Genomic DNA, 24,771 nt, shown 5'->3' with positions numbered 1-24,771 from the left:
TCTTGAAATTGTGATGATTATGGCTTACAGATAAGGAAAACCCAAAATTCTGTGTCTCTGAACCCCATAGAGAGTCTATGGGGTATTGTCAAGAGGAAGATGAGAGACACCAGACCCAACAATGCAGATGACCTGAAGGCTGCTATCAAAGCAACCTGGGCTTCCATTACACCTGAGCAGTGCCACAGGCTGATTGCCTCCATGCCATGCCGCATTGATGCAAAAGGAGGCCCAACTCAAGTATTGAGTGCATAGAAACGAACATACTTTTCAGAAGTCTGACAGTTCTCTTTGAAATATCCTTTCTTTATTGATCTTATGTAATATTCTAATTTTCTGAGACACAGAATTTTGGGTTTTCCTTATCTGTAAGCCATAATCATCACAATTTCAAGAAATAAATGCTTGAAATATTTCACTCTATGTGTAATGAATCTATATAATATATGGGTTTCACTTTCTGAACTGAGTGACAAAAAATATTGACCTTTTTCATTATATTCTAAATTTTGAGATGTACCTGTACACATCTATGTGTATCCACTCATGCACATTTCAATCAAATGGTCTGTAAATGAAGACTGGTCAGAAAAAAAATCTAACCTGCTTTAAAACCCAGCTACACAACTGTAGCTGTACAACCACCCAACAGCAACACTGCTTTAACAAAGAGTTATATATATTTCCACAATTCATTTACACCGTTTTAATATGCATTTACACCATTGTCCAGGATCCTTCCTCCTGTGTGCAATGCGTTGTGGGCAATATTACCCATTAGAGTGTGCATTGTTCTGCACTTTGAAATTCTACCGGAAGTAGTAGACCATCCAGGAATTTTTGGAATACTCTTTTCAGTATACTATGATTTGGGGCATACTAATTCTATTTTTGAATACCATTTAAGACACATCGTATGAGAATTTGGACACAGCATATGTTTTTGTGTGTTAACTAACATCATTACCATGTTCATCATTACATGCGTTGGTGGTGTATAATATACAAAGCATATATTCGTCCATTTTGTCAGCAACTGAGTTCAAAAAATGATGGAAAACCACTGAACTTTACAACACGTGACGCTACAAGAGTGAAAAAAAAAATCATCCTATGATAAATGTAACTACTTTCTACTCAATGACATTGACAGAAATGTAGTGGAGTAAAACGTAGAGTATTTGTCTTTCAAATGTAGTGAAGTTAAAGTAAAAAGTATCCAGAAAAAATAATACTCAAGTAAAGTACAGATCCTCAAAAAGTGTACTTAAGTACAGTACTCAAGTAAATGTACTTCTTTACTGTCCACCTCTGAATGTGTTACTATCTCAAGTACAACATAAATCTTAACAGGAAAACCTAATTGATCTCAAGTCCTGCTATTTTACAGCCCCATGTTCCCCTTACGCTCCTTGATTTAGAATAATGTTAAATGACATCTGAATCATGATCATTTCTCAGAGCTTGTATTAAAAGGCATAGAGTAGAGTGACAGATTCTTCCCACATAAAATGAATAGTTAATTAACATTAGAGCTAGGATAACTGTAGTACATTTTTACGTAATTTGGATTCAAGTACTTTTGTGCTTTAACTCGAGTAGACTTCTACTTTTACTGGAGTAACATCTTAACTAGGGTATCTCTACTTTCACTTAAGTACAGGAGATACAGGTACTTTGCCCACCATTGGGTTTAATGTGGTTCACACACACAGGATTAAGCAGGTTTTTGTGTTATAAAGACAAACACCAAGGTGCTAGTTTATCAGGTACAGCAGCTAACTGATCTATTTATGGGTCTATAATTACCGTACACTCCTATCAGCACCACATACACTGACCAGGCATAACATTATGACCACCTTACTAATATCGTGTAGGTCCCCCTTTTGCTGCCAAAACGGCCCTGACCCATCATGCACTGTGTATTCTGACACCTTTCTATCAGAACCAGCATTAACTTCCTCAGCAGTGTGCCGATGAGCTGCAGAAATTAAGTGTGCAATTAATACAGCAGGTGAAGATGATAAACTGACAACTTTATATAAGTTAATCTGTTAAAGACATCAACACAACTGCTTAACAATGTTTTCATTTGTAAGAAACAACCCTGTATGTCCATTGGTTTCTAAACATAAACATATTAAAATCAGCTGTCGTCCTTGATCTTGCTGAAGAAACCCAGCTGTTTGGTGTTCACATCTTGAAGTTGCTCTAGCTGTCTCTGGGCTCGGCGACACAAATATTCTATATGCATCACGTCTTTCTTTTGGATGGCCGCGTTTGTGCGAAATTCCTCTCGTATTCTGGGTAAAAATCCAGGTTTGTCCCGTCCAGCACGCAAGAACTGTCGGTACAGAGATAACACCTGTTTCTGAAGTTTACTGTGACGCCCCATAGTGGAGATGGAGGGAACAGAGAAACCTGCAGAAAACAGAGAAGACAAAGCTTGTATGCATGAGGTAATGTTTCTAATACCGCTGCAAACCTGCTTTGAGACAATGTCCATTGTTAAAAACACTATAGCAAAATTGAGTTTGAATATTATTATTATTATCATTTTTATCTTGTCATATCTTAACAAGTTTCTGGTCATGATTAAGTTGAAGTGTAATGCTGTGGTAAATAATATGAATAGCAAAGTAAGTGAAGAATAAAACAGTTCGCTGTGTCCTGTTAAAGGCAAATAATCATAAGGTTGAGAAATGACTGAAACCACCCAGAAAATGTTCCTAAATCGTTCCTCTTAAGTATAAAAACTTCGCTGTCCTACTTCATGCCTTCATGTTTAATATTTGACTTATACACTATATATATAACAGTTGACTATACAACTATATATAGTTGAAAAATATAGAAGCCTTAAAGAATCTTCAGTTGTCCTGTGTAAAACTCTTTATATGTTAACTTTACATGTTAAATCTTGAATTATACAATATCTCGTTCTCTGTGAGTGCATGAATGAGCTGGTGTGAGAGTCATGAGGAATAACGCACTTTTGGGCCATGCTGAAAATCTGAAAATAAGCAGATATTATCCAAGTTACTGTTACAACCCATACAGCGCCTTATCCCTTCATAGTTAATAAGAGGAAAAATATTAGTGATTAGTTAGTGTTACTGAGAAACAGCAAAGCGGAAAAGGTGATGCTTTCCCTTGACTTAATGACTCATTCACTAAACGTTAAATAAATGTCTCCTTACACAAAACTTTACAACATCAACGACTGCACACACTGACCAGGCATAACATTATGACCACCTGCCTAATATCGTGTAGGTCCCCCTTTTGCTGCCAAAACAGCCCTGACCCGTCATGCACTGTGTATTCTGACCCCTTTCTATCAGAACTAGCATTAACTTCTTAACCAGCATTAGCTCGTCTGTTGGATCGGATCACAAGGGTCAGTCTTCACTCTCCACGAGCATCAAGGAGCCTTGGCCGCCCATGACCCTATCACCGGTTCACCACTGTTCCTTCCTTGGACCACTTTTGATAGATACTGACCACTGCAGATCGGGAACACCCCACAAGAGCTGCAGTTTTGGAGATGCTCTGATCCAGTCGTCTAGCCATCACAACTTGTCAAACTCACTCAAATCCTTACGCTTGCCCATTTTCCCTGCTTCTAACACATCAACTTTGAGGACAAAATGTTCACTTGGTGCCTAATATATCCCACCCACTAACAGGTGCCATGATGACGAGATAATCAGTGTTATTCACGTCACCCCTCACTGGTCATAATGTTATGCCTGATCAGTGTATACCTGATGCATTACTATCATGTCTGAACTCATCTAGACCCATGCTCTGCAGTGATACTCCACCTGCTGTGTCACTGAGGTGTCAGTACTTGATCTCGACGACGATCAGAAATGAATTTAGTCATGTTTATTTCACTCTCTGATCACTATTTTCTGCTTGCTAATGATCAAGCTAGTGCTCATACATGACCTCGCCGCTATGATGTGAAGTATCGAGCACATTTCCAGCTCTCCGGCGCCCCCTGCTGCTCTGGCGGTATGAGCACTATAACTATTGCTCTGTATCCACATGTATTTTTTATTTTATTTTTATTTTTTTTAGAGAAAAATACTTAGTCCTGTCCTGAAAATGGAGCTAGCTGAAAATGCATTTCCACGTCACTATAAAAGTAGACTCAAAAGGGACTTGATGAGATCCCAGACCACTCTGTCTCCTTACCATAGTGTAATAGCTGTATAACAATGAATAGTGCTTACTATACCACTTAATAGAGCAGAATGGTTGCTTTACATGATGTTCCTTTACTGAAATGGTATTATTCAGGTGAAAAACAAAGCAAATAGAAAATAGCAAAATCATTGTTGATGCTGAGCTATCCAAATCAACTCATGCTTTGTGCCGTAGATCCACTGACTGTAGTACTGTCTAATGTGTACACTATATTTCACACAAACTGTATACTAATAACAATAACTATATACAGTGTGTCTGTTATTACTGATACCTTTCAGCTTAAGCTCTATAGTTTATTTGATTATACCTAACATTGCTGACCTTGTTGTAGGACTACATAACCTTAGGGAAAGTTATTTGTGTTCTTCAGTGACAGAAAAGTCGAGCTGTGTACACTATATTGGCAAAAGTTTTGGGACACCCCTCCAAACCATTGAGGCGTTGTTTTTCAGGGGTTGGGCTTTGTGCACTGGTGTACAGTCATGTTGGAACAGGATGGGGTCATCCCCAAACTGTTCCCACATATTTGGGAGCATGAAATTGTCCAAAATGTCTTGGTTTGCTGAAGCATTAAGCGTTCCTTTCACTGGAACCAAGGGGCCAAGCCCAACCCCTGAAAAACAACACCTGAACTCAATGATTTGGAGGGATGTCCCAAAACTTTTGGTAATATAGTGTATACATAGCAACTCTCAAGGTCTATATAAAAGCAAGATATGAAGAGGACTGAGACCACATTGTTTTCAAATCAAGCGGACCACAAAATAAACCACAAAGAAACAGTATGTGGTCTGAGTACAGTAATCATGTGGATCACTGCAGAGGGGGATGAGTTCATTTATTGTGTTCAAATATGCACAAAAAATGTTAAATCATGGATCTCAGACCAGTTGAAGCACTGAAACAGCCAAGTGTAAATAATCACAGTTAAATCAAAACAAATATTAGCTTCTAATAACATACCTTTATTTTTTGGGAACAAAAAATCATTTGGGAACAAAAACAATCATTTTTGAAAATCTGAAAAATTTTAAGGTTGTATCATTCACTCTACCCTGTCACCTGAACACAATCGACCCAATGTGATATTAGGTACAATAATATACCACAACTCACTTGGTCAAGAGGAAGTTACATCATCTGAATGTCCTGAAATAGGATTTAATTTCTCTAATATTGTGATATTGGCTGCCATTTGAAAATACAACACCAAACCATAGGAACAAAGACACGATTCCTTTAGCATATTAAGTCAATTATTAGAAAGTCCTTTAAAGTATCATGGAATTAGAAAGGATTTTATTAAACACATTTTGCTTTTTGAATGCAAAAACATGCTCAACTCTGATACTAATTTACGTGCAAAATGCAATTATTTTCAAGGTAAGAAACTTTGTAAACACACAGTCGTGGCAAAATTTTTAAAGCTATAAAGCAGTTGGATGGATGGATGGATGGATGGATAGATTCACACACACACACACACACACACAGTGCAACTTTATAAGCCACTTCTATTTTTAGCCATGGTGCCCATAGTCATATAGCTCTGGAAAAAAATAAGAGAGCACTGCCCAATCTCCAGATTTGAACCTTATTGAAAACCTCTGGAATGTCATCAAGAGGAAGATGGGGGGTCACAAACCTTCAAGCAAAGCTGAGCTGTTTGCTTTTTTTTGCAAAAAGAGTGGTATAAAGTTCCCCAACAGCAATGTGAAAAACTGGTGGAGAGCATGGAGCCAAAATGCATGCAAATCGGGGTTATTCCACTAAATACTGATTTCTTAATGTTATTTAGCCAAAGCATTAACATAATTTGTTTACAAATTATTTGCATTTTGTTTTATTTGAGTTATTAAAGCTCTGCAAATACTGCATGATCTTGGGTTATTTTGATGTGTTGTCATTTCCTTTAAATATACACTCTAAATAACAATAGTTATATCTTGAATTTAGCAGTTCACAAAAAATGAAACAAAACTGTTCATCACACCGATACATGAACCGGTAAGAAATAAACGTAAGAAACTGATTATTTTGCAGTGGTCTCTTATTTTTTTCCTGAGCTGCTTTTCCAAATCCCTGCACCTCATCCCTCTCACCAGTTTGCCCTCTGCCTTTGCCAATATTTAATTCTTTTTCCATCATGTGTTTTGTTATTTTGGACATTGGGAGCGATTGGGGACCCCATAACACCACCAGGGTGTGAGCCACTCTGCTCCTTGAGCCTCCTCTGTTGTAACAACATGTACGGTGGCCATGAAAGTGTCTCAACAAAAATATCCAGCAGGATTGGTCCAACATAATAATGCAGAAAAAAATAAAACGTATTCTTTTTATTTAGAAAATACAAGAGTCTCCTTTGCATTCCTGTATGTTTACATCTACATTATTGAGAAGTGCAACAGTGCAAATACTGGCCCTTTAATAGGCCTCTATTGGCAACACTATGCTAATGAGGACAGAAATTCCTGAAAGGCAACCCTATTTTATACAGAAGAATATTATTCTTATTTCTTTTAATAATATGGCAGTATTTCACTGCATTATATAAGTGCATGTAAATACAAGGTAACAGCCATTATTGGGTGTGTATATATTGCTGCACAGCTTCCATGTTGATTGTTATTGCACTCTTGACAGAGCCTGTGTAAACACGCCCAGAGATATAATGCTAATATACATTCATTTTCTGATTAAACACAAACTAAGGCTATTGAAAGGTAGCTTGATCTTATTGTATTCAGTATAACAAGTCCAAAAATACTGTATTTTGGGTGTAAAGTGAGCGATAAGGCAGCTTTACAGATTTAGCTTACAGATTCTGAGAGGTATATGGATGGGTCACAGTGGAGTCATGTTCATCTACAATCGGAGATATTCCGCCAAAAAGACCACCAGCACTTTGGTGAGATTCTCCACTGTGTCACTGTGAACCTTGTCTGCGTTGTCCTCCACCGTGTGCCGATATGGTGGGAAGGGTGTAGCAATAACGTGTAGCACTGGAACCCCTACAATCAGCCAAAAGAAACATCCCTGAAAGAGCAAAATGTTTAAGGTCCATTGATTTTGACTAAACTTCTTATTCTCACCTTGCTGAAGGAACGGCTTATGGTCATCATCTACCGGCCCCACAGTTATATCGCTTCTGAAGTACGTCTGCTCAGTGGGGTGGGAGGACAGCAAGCCCAGATTATGGAGCCTCTTTTCTTCAACAGAATCAGAGATGCAGAGTTCATTTAGAACAAAATAATCATTTTATTCTTTAAAAGTGATTTAGTGTAAAATACAGGATCTGGAGGATTGCCACATGCTGGGACTTTCCGAATTTATTAGAAAACGTGTGGTTTTCTGTGAAGCCATTGGAAAATCCTCATTGTACACGAACCTGCGCATATTCTTTTTAGATAGTTTATGCACATGCTCGTTTATATGCACTCTGCAGTCTTTGTTGATGGTCTTTGGAAAATAGCAGATGCTCAGTGAACTAAATAAAATAGTGTTGGAAGCTCAGGTGGTTAAGGCTATGGGTCATTGACTGGAAGATTGGGGTTCAAGCCCCGGCACTGCCAAGCTGCCACCATTGGGCCCTTGAGCAAGGCCCCTAACCCACCCTGCTGCATTATGGCTGACCCTGTGCTCTGACCCCAACCCCCAAAGATGGGATATTCGAAGAAAGATTTTCACTGTGCAGTAACGTATATATGACAGATAAAGACATCTTAACTTAATGCAGTACTAGTTAGTGGTAAACCTCTCAGTTGTGGATATTTATATTTTAATACATACAAAGCAGAGCTATAACTCATGCTATTGATATACATGTCAAACCACTATACCTGTACTTTAATTGAAATCTATCTCAGTTCAGGACTGAACTTCATTACCTGCCAATACGAGTCGATCAAACCAGCGAGCGCTGTTCTGAAAATGATTCACAAATGTTGGACTTGGGGCACCGATCAGAGCCAAGAGAATGAAGAGATCCTGGTGATTGCAATAAACTTTTGTTATTATCAGTATATTTTTTAAAAGACATACAAAGAAAAAATCAACCAATACTTCTTACCAAGGCATGCAGCAAGTTTGTGTGTTCGGAGCCTGGAGGATGTGGAGTACGGGACATGTGCTCAGCGAGATGTCGGGAACCATACAGAGAGTCGGAGGCAGTCCACTCCTCAAAAGCCTCTGCCCCATCAAAGAAGACCAACTGGAGTGTCACCTGAGCCATCTTCATAAAGAGCAGACACAGGACACAGTGCCCAAATGTATTCAGCGCTGCTTCTGTTCCTACAATCCTATTGTATTTCTCTTTGCATTCCCTCTTTCTGTACCAAACAGCCATTCCTTACCACAGCAATAGACAGGGATAGATCCTTCCCACTTCTTGATCATTATCTTTACTTTATAGTATTTTGGGCATTATGTAGTAGATGTACAAACTACAACTAAGATTTTATAATTATAGGTTGTTTCTTGTATGTGTTACTTTTTGCATCTCCTGAACGAATGTAAAAATATTTAACTTTCTATGAGGCAGATTCTTTTGTTTTTGCTATATACTGAAGACATTTGTGTTTAAGATGAACAGATGAATCAAAAGATGAATATGAAAAAATGGATCAGAATTTCAGCCTTTATGTAACAGCAAACCTGCACTTCCTCCTCTGCACCACCAGAGAGAACCAGAATTCGAACACTTCCAGGTTGCAGGGCCTCTTCCTGTGTTTGTGGATATTTAAATTGTGTTAACACTATTGTATCATGCAAAATATTGTCAGTCTTGCTGCACTACAGAGCCATTGTATTGTATTACGTGTTTGCTTTCTGTATTTCTAATTATTGATTTCTGGGTATCATCAGCAGCTAGTCACGCTCCAAGCCACCAACGAGCAGCTCGTCAAGGCTCTCCAAAGTGCTAGCTGCCGTTGGTAGATTGCTAGCATCTCTACTTGTTGGGCCACGAGTGCCTGAAGCCATAGTATCTCCAATGAATTCTCACTGGGCGAAGTATGCTGAAAAGAGGAGGTGGAATCAGCAGAATCCATTTGCTGAGAAGATTACTGCAAACATACCAGAGAGATAATCCCAATCTCGAGGCAAAGGCAAACACCAGGCCAAAAAACAGGCCGGCAAATCCAAAAGCCAGAACAGCAAACCATGGGGCAGACAAATCCAAAAAGGACAAGTCACAATGAGCAAAACCCATCAAACAAACAACTGGGTCATGTTTGAGTCATGTGCAAACATGTAATACAATACAGTTGCCTTTGATTGGCTTCCATGCCTTTCTCTGACACATTCATTTCCACCACAAAGGGCTGCAATTGATCAGGATGATCGAGCCGTGCCTAAGCCGGCTTCTGATTGACCTTCTTGGCTTCTGAGTTCCAGCCCCCAATCACTTTGCCCCCTTCTTCAGGTGGGGCCAAGGGTTTAGCAATGCACCTGAACCCTGAATGAAGTGCTCTAAACCCAGTGCCACTCAGTGACAGCAGACACCTTGGCCTGATCAAAGAAACTCCATCTGGCTAATGTAGTCCAGAAAAGAGATGATGCTCTTGAATCTTGCACTTCCCATAACTGAGAACCTGGTGAACATGAAGCACTTGGGTTTCTAGAAAAAGAGTGTGAACCGGAACATCATCAATATGACATATTTGCCCAGCATGTCCCTCAGGATGTCAATAATGACCCTCTAGAAGTCTACGGGGCACACGAGTGTCATGCAGCAAGACCCATTACTCATATTGTCCACAGGTGCTGATAAAGGCAGTCTTCCACTCATCTCCTTCCTGGATGCACACTGCATTATAAGCACTGTAAAGGTCCAACTTTACGAATATCTGGGCAGAACGGAGTTGTATGAGGGCTGCTAGGACCAAGAGGGACATCAGTATTTCAATGTGACTTGACTGAGTCCATTACAGTCGATGCAGAGCCTTGTGGAGCTGCATCCAGGGAAAGCCTATAATGATAGGATGCTTGAATGGAGATCATAAGATCATTTTATGGAGATCATGATGGAGTGCACTGACATGGAGAAGGAGGCCCACTTCATTGCCGTCCCAGTGAGTAGATATGAAGCACGAGGTCTTATGCAGCTCAGACACCCCTTCATGTCTAGCAAATTCCAGGGAATCCCATAGGTGCTCAATGTGGTCGAGAGCAGGGTTCGATGCAGATCACTCGAGATCACTCAAGTTCAAGAGAACTCTTAATGCTACAGTATAAAAAGCCATTTTAATTGTGTGCTTCCATCCCACATATGGCTGTGAGGGTCAGCTATCTGCATAATGTTTGTGTAGCATAGCTCGTGTTATAACCTTTGTTATTTCAGCTATAATCAGCTGACCCCTCACCAGATTATCTTCTCTCACTTAAGCTTAATAATACAAAAATGTTTCCAGGAAAGTGTAAACTCATAAACACTTCCACATAAACACAACAGTCCATTTAGCTATGAATTTATTATGTAAACCAGCTAACTAAAGCAAATGTAGTCATTATCTATGGAAATACCTTTCTACTACAGTAAAAAGTATAAAATGTGAGAAGACAACCCTATAGCTGAATAAGGGGATTTACAGCATACGATAGATTAAAGTGACTTGGAACTGTTTGTCTTTCTGGGTTTCAGAGAAAGTCATCAATTATTTATCTGAACGATCCCAACATATCATTATTTGGCATAGAAACTTAATTCCACTGAGAAGATGCTAAAAATATAACTTCTCAGTAAAGTTCCTCTCACCTCTGTGACCTATCATATGACATCTACAGTGTACATCAACCCTGAGTGAAGAGATACTTCCCTTTATTAAAAACTCACCTTTTTCACCATCAGCCTTTAAGGTCTGTTTAAGGTCACTCTATGCAAGTAAAACTCAAGAAGCAAGCAAAAAGCAAGTAAAAAGCAAGGAACTCAAGATGTTAAAGCCTCCCACTAAAGCTGGTCTGATCATTACAAAACTATTAAGAAGTGCAGTCTCACTTGTAGTTGGTTAAATCTATGTAGTATTACTAATGAGAGTAAAAGCTAACCTTAACAGTACATTAGGTCAGATGTGGCAGAGAGCTGAGTAAACAGACTGCAGTTGCAGATATAGCGCAGTTGCAGTGATGCTTGTTAAATTGAAAGGTTTGGCCAGCAATCATCATGAATATTTAGTGGTCCTTAACCAAATTATCTTGATAACTAGCTTGCTATTAAATGCTGTGTCATTACATCATCTTTGGAACAGAGGTACAGAGGCTATTATGGGCACAGGCTAACCTAAACTGGACAGATCAGTCTTCCAGGGAATAGTGAGACTGTGGCCATTATAGCCTCAGATTCCTGTTTTTGGCTGACAGAAGTGGAACCTGATATGGTGTCTTCTGCTGCTATAACCCATCCACTTCAAGGTTTCATGTGTTATGAGATGCATTTCCGCTCACCACGGTTGTAAAGAGTGATTATTTGAGTTACTATAGACTCCCTATCAACTCAAACTATATATATATATTTGCACCATTCTGTGTAAACTCTAGAGAGTTGCGTGTGAAAATCCCAGGATATAAGCAGTTTCTGAAATACTCACACCGGCCCATCTGACACCAACAACCATGGCACTAATAAACTCAGTGAGAACGGACTTTTTCTTCATTACAATGTTCGATGTGAATATTATCTGTAGACAAGCAGTTGTGCGAGTGTTCCTATTAACGTGGATGATGACTGTATCTGATTAAAGACAAGGAAGGCCAACATAATTTACCTGCTGTTTGAGCATTTTTAGGTGACTGTCCAGCGCCGTGACCAGCTCCAGCATCATAGCACAAGGAACAGCTGAATCACTTGCCCCCACAAACACCTTCTTTAGCTCATGATTTCCTAAAGGTATGTTCTTTGTGTCATAATGGCAAGCTAAAAGTAGTCGGCGAGGAGCCATGGGGTCCAACACTGCCAGGATGTTGGAGAAATTGATTGGGCCACGAGGGGTTTCAGAGTTGAAGGAATCGATCTGCACTGACCACCCCGCAGACAGAGAGTCCAACACAGAGGAAATATGCTGCGTTTAACACAGAGAAGAGAAATTCACACAAAAGTTGTTTAATCTATCTCTATACACCAGACATCTCTAGTGTATGTGAGATTATCACAGACATCAATTACGCCACATTTCCCTGTCCTTCTTATGCCTCTTATCAAGGTTATTCAACTTTCCTACACTAGAACAATACAGTAAAGGGGAAATCTGGTTTCACTCTTCACACAAGCAACAGATGTGCAGAAATAGTCCTGAAAGGACAGGTTATATGGCTTTCAAATTGAAATGCCTGAAGAAGAATTCATTAAAGCATTCTACAACAACTCTCCCCAAAATCCATTTTTTTCAGTTTGTGTGTAGAAATGATTGCACATGGTAACTGCTTGTATGGTCGTCTTGTTTTAAAATAGTTTTTGACACATTTGCTTGTCCAGCTTATCCTTACTCAATACATAACTTTACCCTTCGAACGGTACGGCTACCACGAGAGCCCGGGTGTCGCTCTATGAGGATAGGCTGGAGATGGGCATACCACAGTCGAGCCCAGTTCACCTCGGAGACGAGCCGCTTCACCTGGGCCGCAGTGGGTTTACTCGGTCTGTGGGTCAGCTAGGAAAAAAAATGACACATTAACTAAGAGGTGTGGGATAAACATTTGAAGATTGATATGTTTGATATGTACATATGATGTGGTAATTAGGGTCTTGAAAGTGTATTTAGAATTGAGATTTGATAGTACATATTGTGTCAAAGCTAAGTACAGATGCTAGTTCCTTATCCTGCAAGGGGAATCTCCCTAAGATAGACCAAAGGAAATTAAATGGATTTTTCATGTTAGCTACCTCTTAATTTTGAGCACCAATGACTTTTTTCCTACAGGAACATATCCATTAAGGGACTGCCCACATCATGTATTCAAGCCTTCATGCCTCCTTAAACATGCAAAACACAAAGAGATGCGGGTTACCCACTTTATCCTTTTTTAGGTCCGGAACTCTGACTACAAAATCTTCGGATCTTCTTGTTTCGTGGTCGGACAGCATTAATCCCAGACTCAGAGTCACTGCCAGCAGCACACACAAGCAGAGCAGTAGCATTCTCATTCGGCAAATAGGCGGCTGACTGCACAAGCCAAAAACACAGCTCAGCTGAGTGGATTTGGACCTTCTGCGCTTCATCGCAAACTGTGCAGAAAGTAACACAATCTTTAAACACACACACATGACGAGGTAAAATGGCTTCATTTATTGCCTATATCTGGGGTTGCTTTTCAGGATTTGGGCCCCTTAGTTCCAGTGTAGGGTCATGTTAATGCTAAAACATTTGGGGCAATTGTATGCCTTCGACATTGTGGCACCAGTTTGGGGAAGGCCCTTTCCTCTTTCAGCAAGACATGCTTTGACAAGCTTGGCATGGAGTACCTCCAGCGATCTGCAGTGAACCCTCACCTCAACCCCACTGAATATTTGTGGAATGAATTTCAATCTCAGTTTCAACTCATGTCTTTTTTTTCCCCCAACATCAGTGCTTGAGCTCACAAATGCTCTATTTATTTATTTATTTATTTATTTATTTATGCGCAGCTTCCCACGGCACACTCAAAAATGTAGAAAGAAAGCATTTGCAGAAAAGAAGTGAAGGCTGGCGCAGCTGCAAAGGCCGGAGGAACGACATGGGTTTTGGACTGAGCTCATTCTGTATAGATGTAATGCCAAAGAAGGGATTATCAAATCTCATCACAGAGAGTAATATACAGCGTGAAATATAACTCCTCTGGAATCATTGTGCTGCACACAAAATCACACAAGATGAAAATAAGTAACACTGAGACAGACAGTGCAAAGGCAATTCCTAAAATGAGTATAGACAACAGGCTATTAAATAAACTACAGTGGACACTTAACACTGCAAACCAACACATCTGCATTATTATTATTATGATGATGATGATGATGATGATTAGAGAACATCTAAAATGAACATGTTTATTTGCTAAAGAAAGAACATTTCGCTTAATGTCCCAGTCAGAGTGAGAGTAATCCCAGTGTAAGAGTAACCCTGAGTACAGTATCCTCAGTGGAGAAGCGCACTCACCTGCAGTGGCACTGAGAGTTCAGCCAGTTTGCTGGGACAGAAGCAGCACACTAAGCTCAACCTTGATGCAATCGCCTAGTTTTAGGAAAGGACAGTAAACTGCATGGTCCACGCCATGCTACAGGGCTATTCCAAAATGATTTAATTTAGCAGTTCATCTTTATATAACCTCCGGATCGTCTTTCTCCGGAAGAACACGCAGCACGCGCGCGGCTCTCTGCTCTAACAGCGTGTGACAGCGATGTGCCGAATAATGTGCCGAGTCTGAGTGAATCGGAGTCTACTGCATACTGACTGTACTGCATCCAAATGATTCACTGAGTCAACTCTGCGTGTGATAGTTTGCACACTGCAGCAGCAGCACAGCAGCTCATTCTCAAACCCTTGCAGATATATATTTATTTAATCAGTATGACCCCCCCCCAAAAAAAGTATTTAATTAGCACCACAAAACAGTAACACTGAAAACAAATGCTGAATAAACCATGGTAACTCAAAATGTCCTTGTTTTTATCTCGTGCACAAATCTGACTTTAAAACAATGATGATTATTCTTATTATAATCAATCCCGTGCAACGAAATCAGTGAGTAAAAGATTCGAATCCTTTCCTGAACCGAATGAATCGAATCACTGGAAAATAATCTTTTCCACACGTCGTTGCCGTCTCTGTCATTTCTATTTCGATTGCCTGTAAGTAACAAAACTAATATATATTTTTCTCAAATAAAGTATTAATTGTTCTTTATTTATGTTGTTTTGTCACTTACTAAATCCTGACAGCTGAAAGGGAAATTCTTTAGAGCTGTATAACACTTTCCGCATGGTAACAGCATGGCAACGCTGCTGCCAATAAAGCTACACGTAGACGCTGCGCGAGGCCGCAAATTCGTTTGATAAGTAGCGCAAGCGTTTCATTGGTTGTTCGCTGACCAATCAACGCGCAACTTCGATTTTCATCGTAGCCAATGAGAGCTCAGCTGGGCTGCGCGCGTGCACCGGTCCTGTCATAACAATTTATTGAAGGCATTAATAATAAAGGTAAGCAACAACAAAATAATTTTTTATTTATAAAAAGATGTAAATTATACTTTGCATGTTAATGCTCTTTACACTTAACTGTCTCTTTGGTGTAAGACATTGTGGGGTCAGGAGGCGATGTTCAATACGGATCTGTGGCAGTCACCTGACTTAAAATGGGTACTCAAGGCTGAGAGGATGTCAGTAATATTTTTGTACAAATAATGAATTATTACCTCTGTACACAGGTCTGTGTGTTGGTGAAGCCATGATGCCAGGCCGTGTGAAAGAGAAAGACAACTCTAGCAAGAAAAGGTGATTAAACAGTGTAGTTCCTGTCAGTTCCCATATATATATATATATATATATATATATATATATATATATATATATATATATATATATATACTGCTCAGGCATAACATTATGACCACTGACAGGTGAAGTGAATAACACTGATCATCTCTTCATCATGGCACCTGTTAGTGGGTGGGATATATTAGGCAGCAAGTAAACATTTTGTCCTCAAAGTTGATGTGTTAGAAGCAGGAAAAATGGACAAGAGTAAGGATTTGAGCGAGTTTGACAAGGGCCAAATTGTGATGGCTAGACAACTCGATCAGAGCATCTCCAAAACTGCAGCTCTTGTGGGGTGTTCCCGGTCTGCAGTGATCAGTATCTATCAAAAGTGGTCCAAGGAAGAAACAGTGGTGAACCGGTGACAGGGACATGGACAGCCAAGGCTCATTGATGCATGTGGGGAGCGAAGGCTGGCACATGTGGTCCGATCCAACAGACGAGCTACTGTTGCTCAATGCTGAGGAAGTTAATGCTGGTTCTGATAGAAAGGTGTCTATATATATATGTGTGTGTGTGTGTGTGTGTGCTATAGCACAAATTTCAGGCATAGCCAATACAACAATTTAGAATGTCCTGAAAAAGCAAGAAACAACTGATGTACAACCAGACATCAAAACAGGTCAACAGTCTATCAGGGCACACCTGGAGAACAAGAAACACCTGTCCGTCATGTCCACAAATGTCTTTAGTGTACAGTAAAATCAAAATAATTGGTTTTTTGACGTTTTGGGGTTTCTATATAGTATTTTAGCCCACCTCATGTTCTCTTTTTTCAGTGTAGCTCATCCAGGTAAATGTAATTTCTGTAGTAAATTGTTGATCATATTTGCCTCTGTCATCCACTGTTTATAAATGCTGCCAGTCTGAGTCTATTTTTGCTGTGTATGTTACTGATTCATGTATTCAATTTACCTCTTGACCGTGAATTGCTTCTTTGACCACTGACCTGTGTGGTTTTTCTCCAGACCCAACTAAGAAATCATTTCCAAATCATTTGTTAAACCTCTGATAATGATGGTTTTCCGGAAACTCTTTCAAAACAGGTTCACATATAACATACGCCTTTCTTTATGCTTGTCATTACTCACTAAATTACATCGTCATGTCAGGTTAATTCCTGTTATCACTTTTTTTTTGCAGCTATTAACAGTTGTTTCCACTTAAGCCTCTCTCTTTCCTCTCTCTTGAAGTTAAGAAGACAGAAGTAAAATGCAGCTTGTCTTGATACTGAAGAAATTGCACAAGTGTGAAATCCTGTGTCCTGAACATTTTCCAATGTTACAGCTTCACCTCTGACCGTTACAAAACGCTGACACCAAGACTTCATGCTAAATAACTTTGCCTCACCATATCAATAATTACTCCCATTTTAAAAATCGATTTATTTACATATTATAATAAGTTCATTACAAAAAAATGCTGTTATAGAAGATTAATCAACACCTTTGAACCAATCAGACTTGAGCTAGAGTGCTGTGGTATAAATAAAAATGGTCAAGTGGTAAAAAAGATTATTGGGTCATTTTAGGAATCGATATTACTGGAACACAAGCTGGAGTAATAGCCTGAAGGAGATCAGCTGCCTTCTTCCTGTTTCTGAGCCAGCTTGTGGACGAGCTCTTTCTAAGGTAGCCGTACAGTCTAGTCAGACTACGCAGACCTAAATCATCCACTGCGCTGAAGTGAAAAAATGATGCATTTTCCGTATTTATATGTTCTTGCCAACAGAAAAAGATACTAATCCACATGCTACAGTACTTTGACTTTCTTCAAACCCATATTCAGAGATTACACAGCACGCTCCCTCCTCACTGCCTTCCAGAAACCAATGACAGAGGTGCAATGAATTCTTCTTAGGTTCTTTATGTAAGATTCTTTATGTCGATTATGTAAGTGGATGCATGTATTGATATTGATTTTGTCTGTTTGGGTATGTGTGTGTGTGAGAGAAGAGTCCGATTCCGAGAGTGAAGACACAGCTCTCTCAGAGCCCAGCACACCTCCATGCATATTAAAAGCCAAGCGCAAATATAGCTGTGGTCACCCCCGCAAGAAAGACACATCGAACTCAGGTAGGCAATGCAGCTAAGCAGTGTGTTTTTCCCATTATGCGCAAAAATGTTTTTAAGTGTTCACGGCAGGAAAAAAAATCATAATGCAGGACGTAGAAATCAGAAAAACATAAAGAATATTTTTATACATGCCAGATGCTCAGAGCTTCCTGCTCCTATTAATCAGCCCATTAGTATATACAACAAAGGTGTACAAAAGTGGTTGTTTTGTGATTTCAGGAACATGCTTATTTGATCAAAAATGAACATACTTGCTCAATGCCTCAATAAATGGCATTATTATTATATAAATAATAATAATAATATATTAATAATAAAAATAATAATAATAATAATAAAAATAATAAAAAATGTTTCATTTTACTCATTCTTTTTGGTTTGAAAATGAATCTATGGAGATGAATGAAAATCTATGCAGAACTGTATGATGACAAAAATCAGACTCTTCATAAAGAAGGTGATAGACATGTAATGACAGTTACTAAAGGAGAGCGTCCCTATACACGGCCTGCCGATGAAACTGCGTGGTCTGCTGAGGACAACAGTTCGCTTCCATGTTCTTCTGATTCCAACTACAGTGTTCTGCCAACAACCTCCTCGTCCACAACAGGTCAGATCATTCGGCTGTATTTTGAAAGGAATTCCTTCAAGCTGGACCGTGCATTCTGTGGGTTGACGAAAAGCATTGAAAAAGACATTTAAATGTTTATACAGAATAAAAATGTATCGTTATTTTGGTCACTTTGCTCTGTACTCGACTCATGTCGAATGGAACAAATAGTTAGAATGAATGAGTTAATTATTAAGAGCAATGCATATTCATTATTAATATAATACTTACCTGTAGAAGGTTCCATTTATAACATGATATACAACAGCCCCATTGCTGCTATTTTTTTTCAATTAAGAATAAATTTAGAAATATATTTTTAATTCTTTCATTTATATTTTTTAAATTATGTACATTTTTATTTTATTTTATTTATATGTACTTGTAAAAAATATAATATGATGTGATATAATATAATATAATATAATATAATATAATATAATATAATATAATATAATATAATATAATATAATATAATAATAATATACATCCACTGGTCACTTTAACAGGAACACTTGTACTCCTACTTATTCATGAAGTTATCTAATCATCCATGTGGCATGTGACAGCAGCACAATGCATAAATCCATGCAGATACAGGGCAAACATTTCAGTATCATTTTCACATCACACATCAGAAAGGGGGAAAATGTGATCTCAATGACTTTGGTCATGGCATGGTTTATTATTTATCAGATGGCCTGGTTTGAGTATTCCAGAAATTGCTGAGCTCCTGTTATTTAATAGTTTAACACAGAAGGGCACAATGATTCCAGCTGACAGAAAATGTACAGTAACTCAACTAATCACTCTTTACAAACTGGAGAGTTCAAGATAGGAAAGTAAAATCTTCACCTGCTGAGTCTCAGTGAGACTCAAAATGAGACTGTGTCCACTGTAGCCTCAGATTCCTGTTTTTGCCGGACAGCAGTGGAGCCTGATGGTCTTCTGCTGTTGCAGCTCATCTACCTTAACAGTTCAAAGTGTTTGCTTTCTGCAAGCCTTTCTGCTGTCCAAGATTGTAAATTGTGGTTATTTCAGTTACCATTCTGACTGTTCTCCTTCGTCCTGTCTCGTCAATAAGGCTTTTTTCACCTGCTCTTGACCTGTATATGAGTGGATTTCACACAGAGCACTGCTGCCACGTCGCCCACCGGCATGAATATGCATGAATGTGTTCATATCATATTTTTTTTTTGTGCATATTTTTGCAATAAGATGAAGGGTTATGTAGATTAGTAAATGACTATCCTAAACTACTCTACAGGGTAACCCTATAAGTGCACTTAAAATACAAGAAATTAGTAAAAAGAAAAGACCTGGTTTCTTTGCACTCATGTCTAAAAGCAGGAAGCACAGTGGATCTGGAATCACCTTGTCAAGGAAGCCAGTGCTCTATTTGTGATGCTAGGACAGGAAGTGAAGATGGCGGTCAAGGAAACAAGGAGCTTGCTTCTCCTTTTTCAGGGTATGTATATATTTTACGATCATCTTCACAGCAGTGGAGTTCATGCATTGTAGTTTCTTGGTAGCATTACAATCAGCATTTCCTCTGCCTTATGAACCTCAGTAGAGAGAAAGAAAGAGAAGCTGGTGTGGGAATGATTGTTTGTAACTGTTATACCATAAATGAATGTGTTATTTTGAATAAATGCAAATATTGTGAATAAAACGTGATGTAAAGCACTGATGTGCTAAAACAAACAAACAAACAAACAAAGTGTTTTCATTCTTACATAAATTTCAGCTGAACTGTGAATCATCACTGAAAATACTCAACACTTTGACTAAACCCATGTTACATTTTTCCTGTATTTAGGTCATTTATTCTGAAAGACCAGATGTTTGGAGTTCTTCCTCCTTTGGAAAAAAAACAGTTGGATGATAGTCCCAGCCTTCCACATATGCCTGTGCTACCATTTCTGCCACTGCTGGGATGTCGAGAAGGCCTGAATCTCAGTCCCTCTCTGCTCACATCACCAACTCGAGGCCTCAGTCACACACTGCTACCTGAAGGACAGGAGGAACTGCAGAGTAAGACCTTGTAACTGTACATTCTTTATTGTTTCCTCCACAGAAGATATATTCTCTACAAACAAATAATTGCTTTAGATCACCACTGTATGGTTTCCAGAGCTTAAGCCTGTGCCACAGTTCTGATGTGATTGTATTTGTGTGATCTGAAAAATATCTAAATTCATCTGAACACAGCTAAGATTACTGCAAAAATAGTAACTATCATTAAGCCAATACAAAAAATAGAACATATTCACTTGCTTTACGTATATCCTTTATAGCTTACAGCACATGTTATAAGGGAAAATGTTAAAGAAGTTAGAAACTAGCATTCCTCTAGCATTCCTTCAGATAACAATGAAATAATAACAAAATAAGTCATTTTGTTTGCTCTTTATTTCCTAACAGTGTTATTTGAAGATGTGTGGGTCACTCCTAACCCTGCTGCGCCGAAGGTACTTAGTTTGTCATGCAATTTTCTAAATGTATGAGTGAGAATATATTAGACATAATATAAAACAAACTATCTTGATATCAAAAAATAATGTATAAACCAGAGCCAAATGTAAGTCCATTATATGAGTTGCCTCAAATGGGCATTCTAACTTATTACTGTGAGTTTCACTTGCTCATAGACTATAAAAATAGCATCTAAATGACTTTCAAGCTTTTATGCTATGGTTTGCAAATGAATTCTCTCATTACTCCCAAGATTTTTGCCCTCCAAACAAAAGACATTTTCTGGCTAAATAAAAAATCTTATCTTTGATTACTGTCACAAAAACCTGCAGCAGGACTTTGCTTAGAATAGCTATTATTCATGCTCATTGTCATGGTTACATTTTAACATGCATAGCATAAGGAATGGGAGCTGTAATCGATAGGTGACAGGATTGATCAGCCTGAGAATCTTGAACGGTCAGGGGGTTAAAAGTGTCTAAAGTGGTGTGGTGGTCGCCTTCTGCGGTCGGCTTGCATACACTGCCTGTGCACTGCCCATTGGAGAGCGCTTTCCCAGGTGGCTTGGCTCCGGTTTATCCAGTCATCCACAGCAGGGACGTCAGGCGGTGTGTCCGACCAGGGGAAGCCCAGGACACACTGAAACAGAGTCAGTCCTGTGGATGAGTGTGTGTGAGAGTTTCAGGCATGTTCTGCCCATGGGAGAAACTCACTCTGCTGCTGCTGTTCCTGGTTGCAGTAAGATTTTTTGATTTAATCTCTCAGTTTGTCCATTAGAGGGTGGTAGCTAGAGGTTAGGCTCACCTTAATGTCCAGGTGGTTGCAGAAGGCTCTCCAGACCCGTGAGGTTAACTGAGTTCCCCTGTCCGACACTATGTCCTCTGGAAAGCCATAGACTCGGAAGAAGTGGTGAAATAGAGAAGGGATCAACGGTGACTAGAATGGTGTTGTATCTGCTAGAACATGAGAGATCAGTGATAAAATCCACAGAGATGTGTGAACATGGCCGTTGAGGCTGGGTTTGGAATGGGCACAGAATTGGACTTGGACTTTGGATGAGATTCATGGTTCTGTGGATACCCAGTGAATCGAATTACTCTGTGACATAGTTTTGCTGGCATATACTGCTTGGAGGGCCTGGAGTCGGAGTTTCAGACCGTGGAGCCTGTTGAATTCCCTTCATAAGATGCCATCTGACAGGGGCGAGTACAATGGACAGCCTGGTGGACAGGATCATGGTGACATTAGAGGGTGTCTGCTTTTCGTCCCCAGTTGGTATGTAACAGTAGATTGGAAGCAGGTAAAGAACAAGGCTCATTTAGCTTGACAGGAGTTGAGACGCTTGGCATTTTTGATATACTCTAAGTTTTTGTGATACCCCATACCTGAGGTTTGTTTATGGGGAACCGCCAAGGTGTTGCTGACACAGGAGATTGTCTAGCCAAACTGTCATGGCAATATATTGGGACAACGTCGTGTCGGCGTCCCTGCATGTCATGCTGGTCTGGATGTTAGAGTATTAGTTTCTTAGTAACTACTTGTCAACCTTAGTTCCTCTGAAACTCCTTGTCATGCTGGGACATTTTTGTGCCCTGTAATTTGAAAATCTGTGATCCAAATACATACCTAATTGCAGCGTTACAACATGGAAATCATTCACATTTAAACTCTTTATTATTTATTTACTTCCTGTACGTTGATCCTATATCATTTATAATCACTTCCTGTATAACTGATATTCAAAATATTGTGTATATATATCATAAGCTACACTGAAATACTTTGAATGTTAATTATCATCCCTGAAAATGTGCCCTAGAACGAAACATGTTTGTCTTTAGTTAAATACAGGTCGTGGCAGAGATAATAAACACAATAAACATAATAAACACTTTCTGACCAATCAGAATTCAGAATTCATCTGTGCTGTGGTAAAAAATAGAGATAATGAGTCTTTTAGAAAGCTGTGGTATAAGAAGCCTGAACAAAGCTTTTCTTAACATTGCGCTTTTATATACTAGCACTGCAGGCATGGTAATGACGACCTTTCTTTTTCTCAGAGCGAGGAAGTGGACAAATGTTTAGATGACATCACCTGGACCCCAAATCAGCACCAGCATATGAAGAAAGGCAGCAAAGGACACCACAAGATGGCCTGTAGAAAAGGCCAGACTGTTGCAGGCCAGAAGAAGAAATGTGTGAATGGATTTTTAATGTTCTGTCGCCTGAACAGGAGATTGTATCTCAGGTGGGTGTACAGCTTCTAAAGTTATTTAAGGAGATTTAGATATTTTGAAAGAAATGAGGACAGTAACGAGACATTCCTCTGATCTCTGAGCAGGACCCACCCAGGACTTCCATCTACTGTAGTGACCAAAGAGCTGGCTAACTTGTGGCACATCATGCCAAAACAAGAGCGGCGCGTTTACTGGTAGGCCTGCAGGTTTACATTCGCTGTTTTATCGTCATCTTCAGAATTATTGGCATCCCTTAAGAGAATGACCACATAAACATATGATTTATATGATCTACTGAGTTGAACGAACATTTATTTGATCCGAAATAAATAACTGCATCTTCTCTTAGTCACCAAGTGCTCTGTCTTATGTCCTATTTCCCTTGAGCATACATATGAGGCATAACCTTGAGGAAAACCAAATGCCTTCATCAGAAACAACAAATCTGTAGATCTAAATTCCTAAGAGGTTTTTAAGGCAAACAACCAGGGCAGTATTACCCTTAGTAAGGGGAAATCGTAATATTGGGGGTGACAAAATGTTCCATGCAAGAAGTATGTTATGTTGAAATAAAGTAACATGTTCAAGCCAAAATATCAGCCATTGATTATATTTAAATCTTTGATTTTTTTAATGCACATAAACAAATCTTTTGTTTTCTTTTTTTTAAGAGTGCCAATAATTCTTCCTGCTATCCTAACCAGATCCTTTCTTTGTTTCAGCCTGAAGGCCCGTCAGTTCAGTCGTGAGCACAACCGTAATGTCCGCAGTAAAGGCCAGGAGGCAGAAGAGGAAGAGGAGGCTTGCATTCCCAGTCCACTGCACATGTTACTGGCACACAGAGACCTGTGGTTTACCTCCAGCGGAAAGGCCTGAACATGCCCTTTATTCTCTCGCTGCAATGACACCACACAAATCAGACAAAACCTGTCACCAGTAAGTCAAAAGAAGTTGATCAGCAAAGACATGTTTGGTCACTGGAAGTTGCTTCATTTATTGTTTTGTTCACAAGCATTAGAAGCTTACAGCCACCGGTTTAGCACCGAAAACTACACCATGTGGAGATGTTCAGATTTGATGATGTGGTTTTTTCAAGACAATTGTTTTTCAGCAGAAGCATATTTTGCTTATTATTATGCTATTTTATCTACAAACTGAGTCAAACAGTGTATTTTAAGATGGGTCTGTGATGAATTAGACATGACGCTAAACTGGTAGCTATAAGCCTCCATTACACAGATATAATGTAATAATATAATATGATTAATATAATCTATAAATGCAATAATAGTATATAATAAAATGATATAATCTAATCTATTACAGGCTTGTAGCTTCTGTACAGAACTGAGGAAGCAACCTCTAGACACCAAACATATCATGCATGATCAGCTACCTGTGTATAGGGAATACTGTGTACATTTTTCATATTTTGTTCATTTTCCAACATAATGCTGAGTATTTCAACATGTCCGTAATACTGTAAAGTGTAAATGCTGTGGTCATTTTTCTTTTCTCATTTTTCAAGTCTCAGTTAATTTTTAGAGGCTTTGGATATTTTTAAAAGCAGTTTATAAGTTGGATTGTAATTTAGGAATTTAATAATAACATAAAACTACAGAATATTACAAAATAAGTACGTTTTTTTAT

The 24,771-nt window shown here is 39.0% G+C and overlaps 3 protein-coding genes across 8 annotated transcripts; 1 reads left to right on the top strand and 2 right to left on the bottom strand.

Annotated features, from left to right (window-relative positions):
• Window positions 1–2,018: 2,018 nt before the first annotated feature.
• sdhaf1 (succinate dehydrogenase complex assembly factor 1) lies at window positions 2,019–3,987 on the bottom strand. Its single transcript, XM_058415768.1, has 2 exons — window positions 3,831–3,987; window positions 2,019–2,424 (listed from the first exon to the last, which is right to left on the bottom strand). Exon 2 carries the CDS (start codon window positions 2,396–2,398, stop codon window positions 2,150–2,152), a length of 249 nt encoding a protein of 82 aa, XP_058271751.1. The 5' UTR covers window positions 2,399–2,424; window positions 3,831–3,987; the 3' UTR covers window positions 2,019–2,149.
• A 2,555-nt stretch (window positions 3,988–6,542) lies between these two features.
• qpctlb (glutaminyl-peptide cyclotransferase-like b) lies at window positions 6,543–14,814 on the bottom strand. Of its 3 annotated transcripts, none has more exons than XM_058415762.1 (8): window positions 14,349–14,814; window positions 13,226–13,438; window positions 12,717–12,863; window positions 11,982–12,275; window positions 8,291–8,452; window positions 8,109–8,208; window positions 7,314–7,430; window positions 6,543–7,257 (listed from the first exon to the last, which is right to left on the bottom strand). In XM_058415762.1, exons 2-8 carry the CDS (start codon window positions 13,430–13,432, stop codon window positions 7,148–7,150), a joined length of 1,137 nt encoding a protein of 378 aa, XP_058271745.1. In that variant the 5' UTR covers window positions 13,433–13,438; window positions 14,349–14,814; the 3' UTR covers window positions 6,543–7,147. The 3 variants fall into 3 exon arrangements, with proteins under 3 accessions (XP_058271745.1, XP_058271743.1, XP_058271742.1); XM_058415760.1 differs by having other exon boundaries at window positions 6,543–7,232; XM_058415759.1 differs by having other exon boundaries at window positions 6,543–7,430.
• Window positions 14,815–15,152: 338 nt separating this feature from the next.
• On the top strand, window positions 15,153–24,742 carry LOC131369242 (meiosis initiator protein-like). Of its 4 annotated transcripts, none has more exons than XM_058415755.1 (12): window positions 15,153–15,388; window positions 15,616–15,682; window positions 17,256–17,355; window positions 17,456–17,564; window positions 17,680–17,799; window positions 18,218–18,409; window positions 19,760–19,877; window positions 20,229–20,443; window positions 20,834–20,880; window positions 22,945–23,132; window positions 23,226–23,315; window positions 23,844–24,742. In XM_058415755.1, the coding sequence occupies exons 2-12, from the start codon at window positions 15,636–15,638 to the stop codon at window positions 23,995–23,997; spliced, it is 1,380 nt and encodes a 459-aa protein (XP_058271738.1). In that variant the 5' UTR covers window positions 15,153–15,388; window positions 15,616–15,635; the 3' UTR covers window positions 23,998–24,742. The 4 variants fall into 4 exon arrangements, with proteins under 4 accessions (XP_058271738.1, XP_058271739.1, XP_058271741.1 ...); XM_058415756.1 differs by having other exon boundaries at window positions 18,278–18,409; window positions 23,844–24,739; XM_058415758.1 differs by lacking the exon at window positions 18,218–18,409 and having other exon boundaries at window positions 23,844–24,740.
• The last annotated feature ends 29 nt before the right edge of the window (window positions 24,743–24,771 follow it).

The sequence above is a fragment of the Hemibagrus wyckioides genome, linkage group LG18 (assembly GCF_019097595.1).
Source record: "Hemibagrus wyckioides isolate EC202008001 linkage group LG18, SWU_Hwy_1.0, whole genome shotgun sequence".
In the NCBI taxonomy this organism is placed as follows: domain Eukaryota; kingdom Metazoa; phylum Chordata; class Actinopteri; order Siluriformes; family Bagridae; genus Hemibagrus; species Hemibagrus wyckioides.
This window is presented reverse-complemented; position numbering and strand designations above follow the sequence as displayed.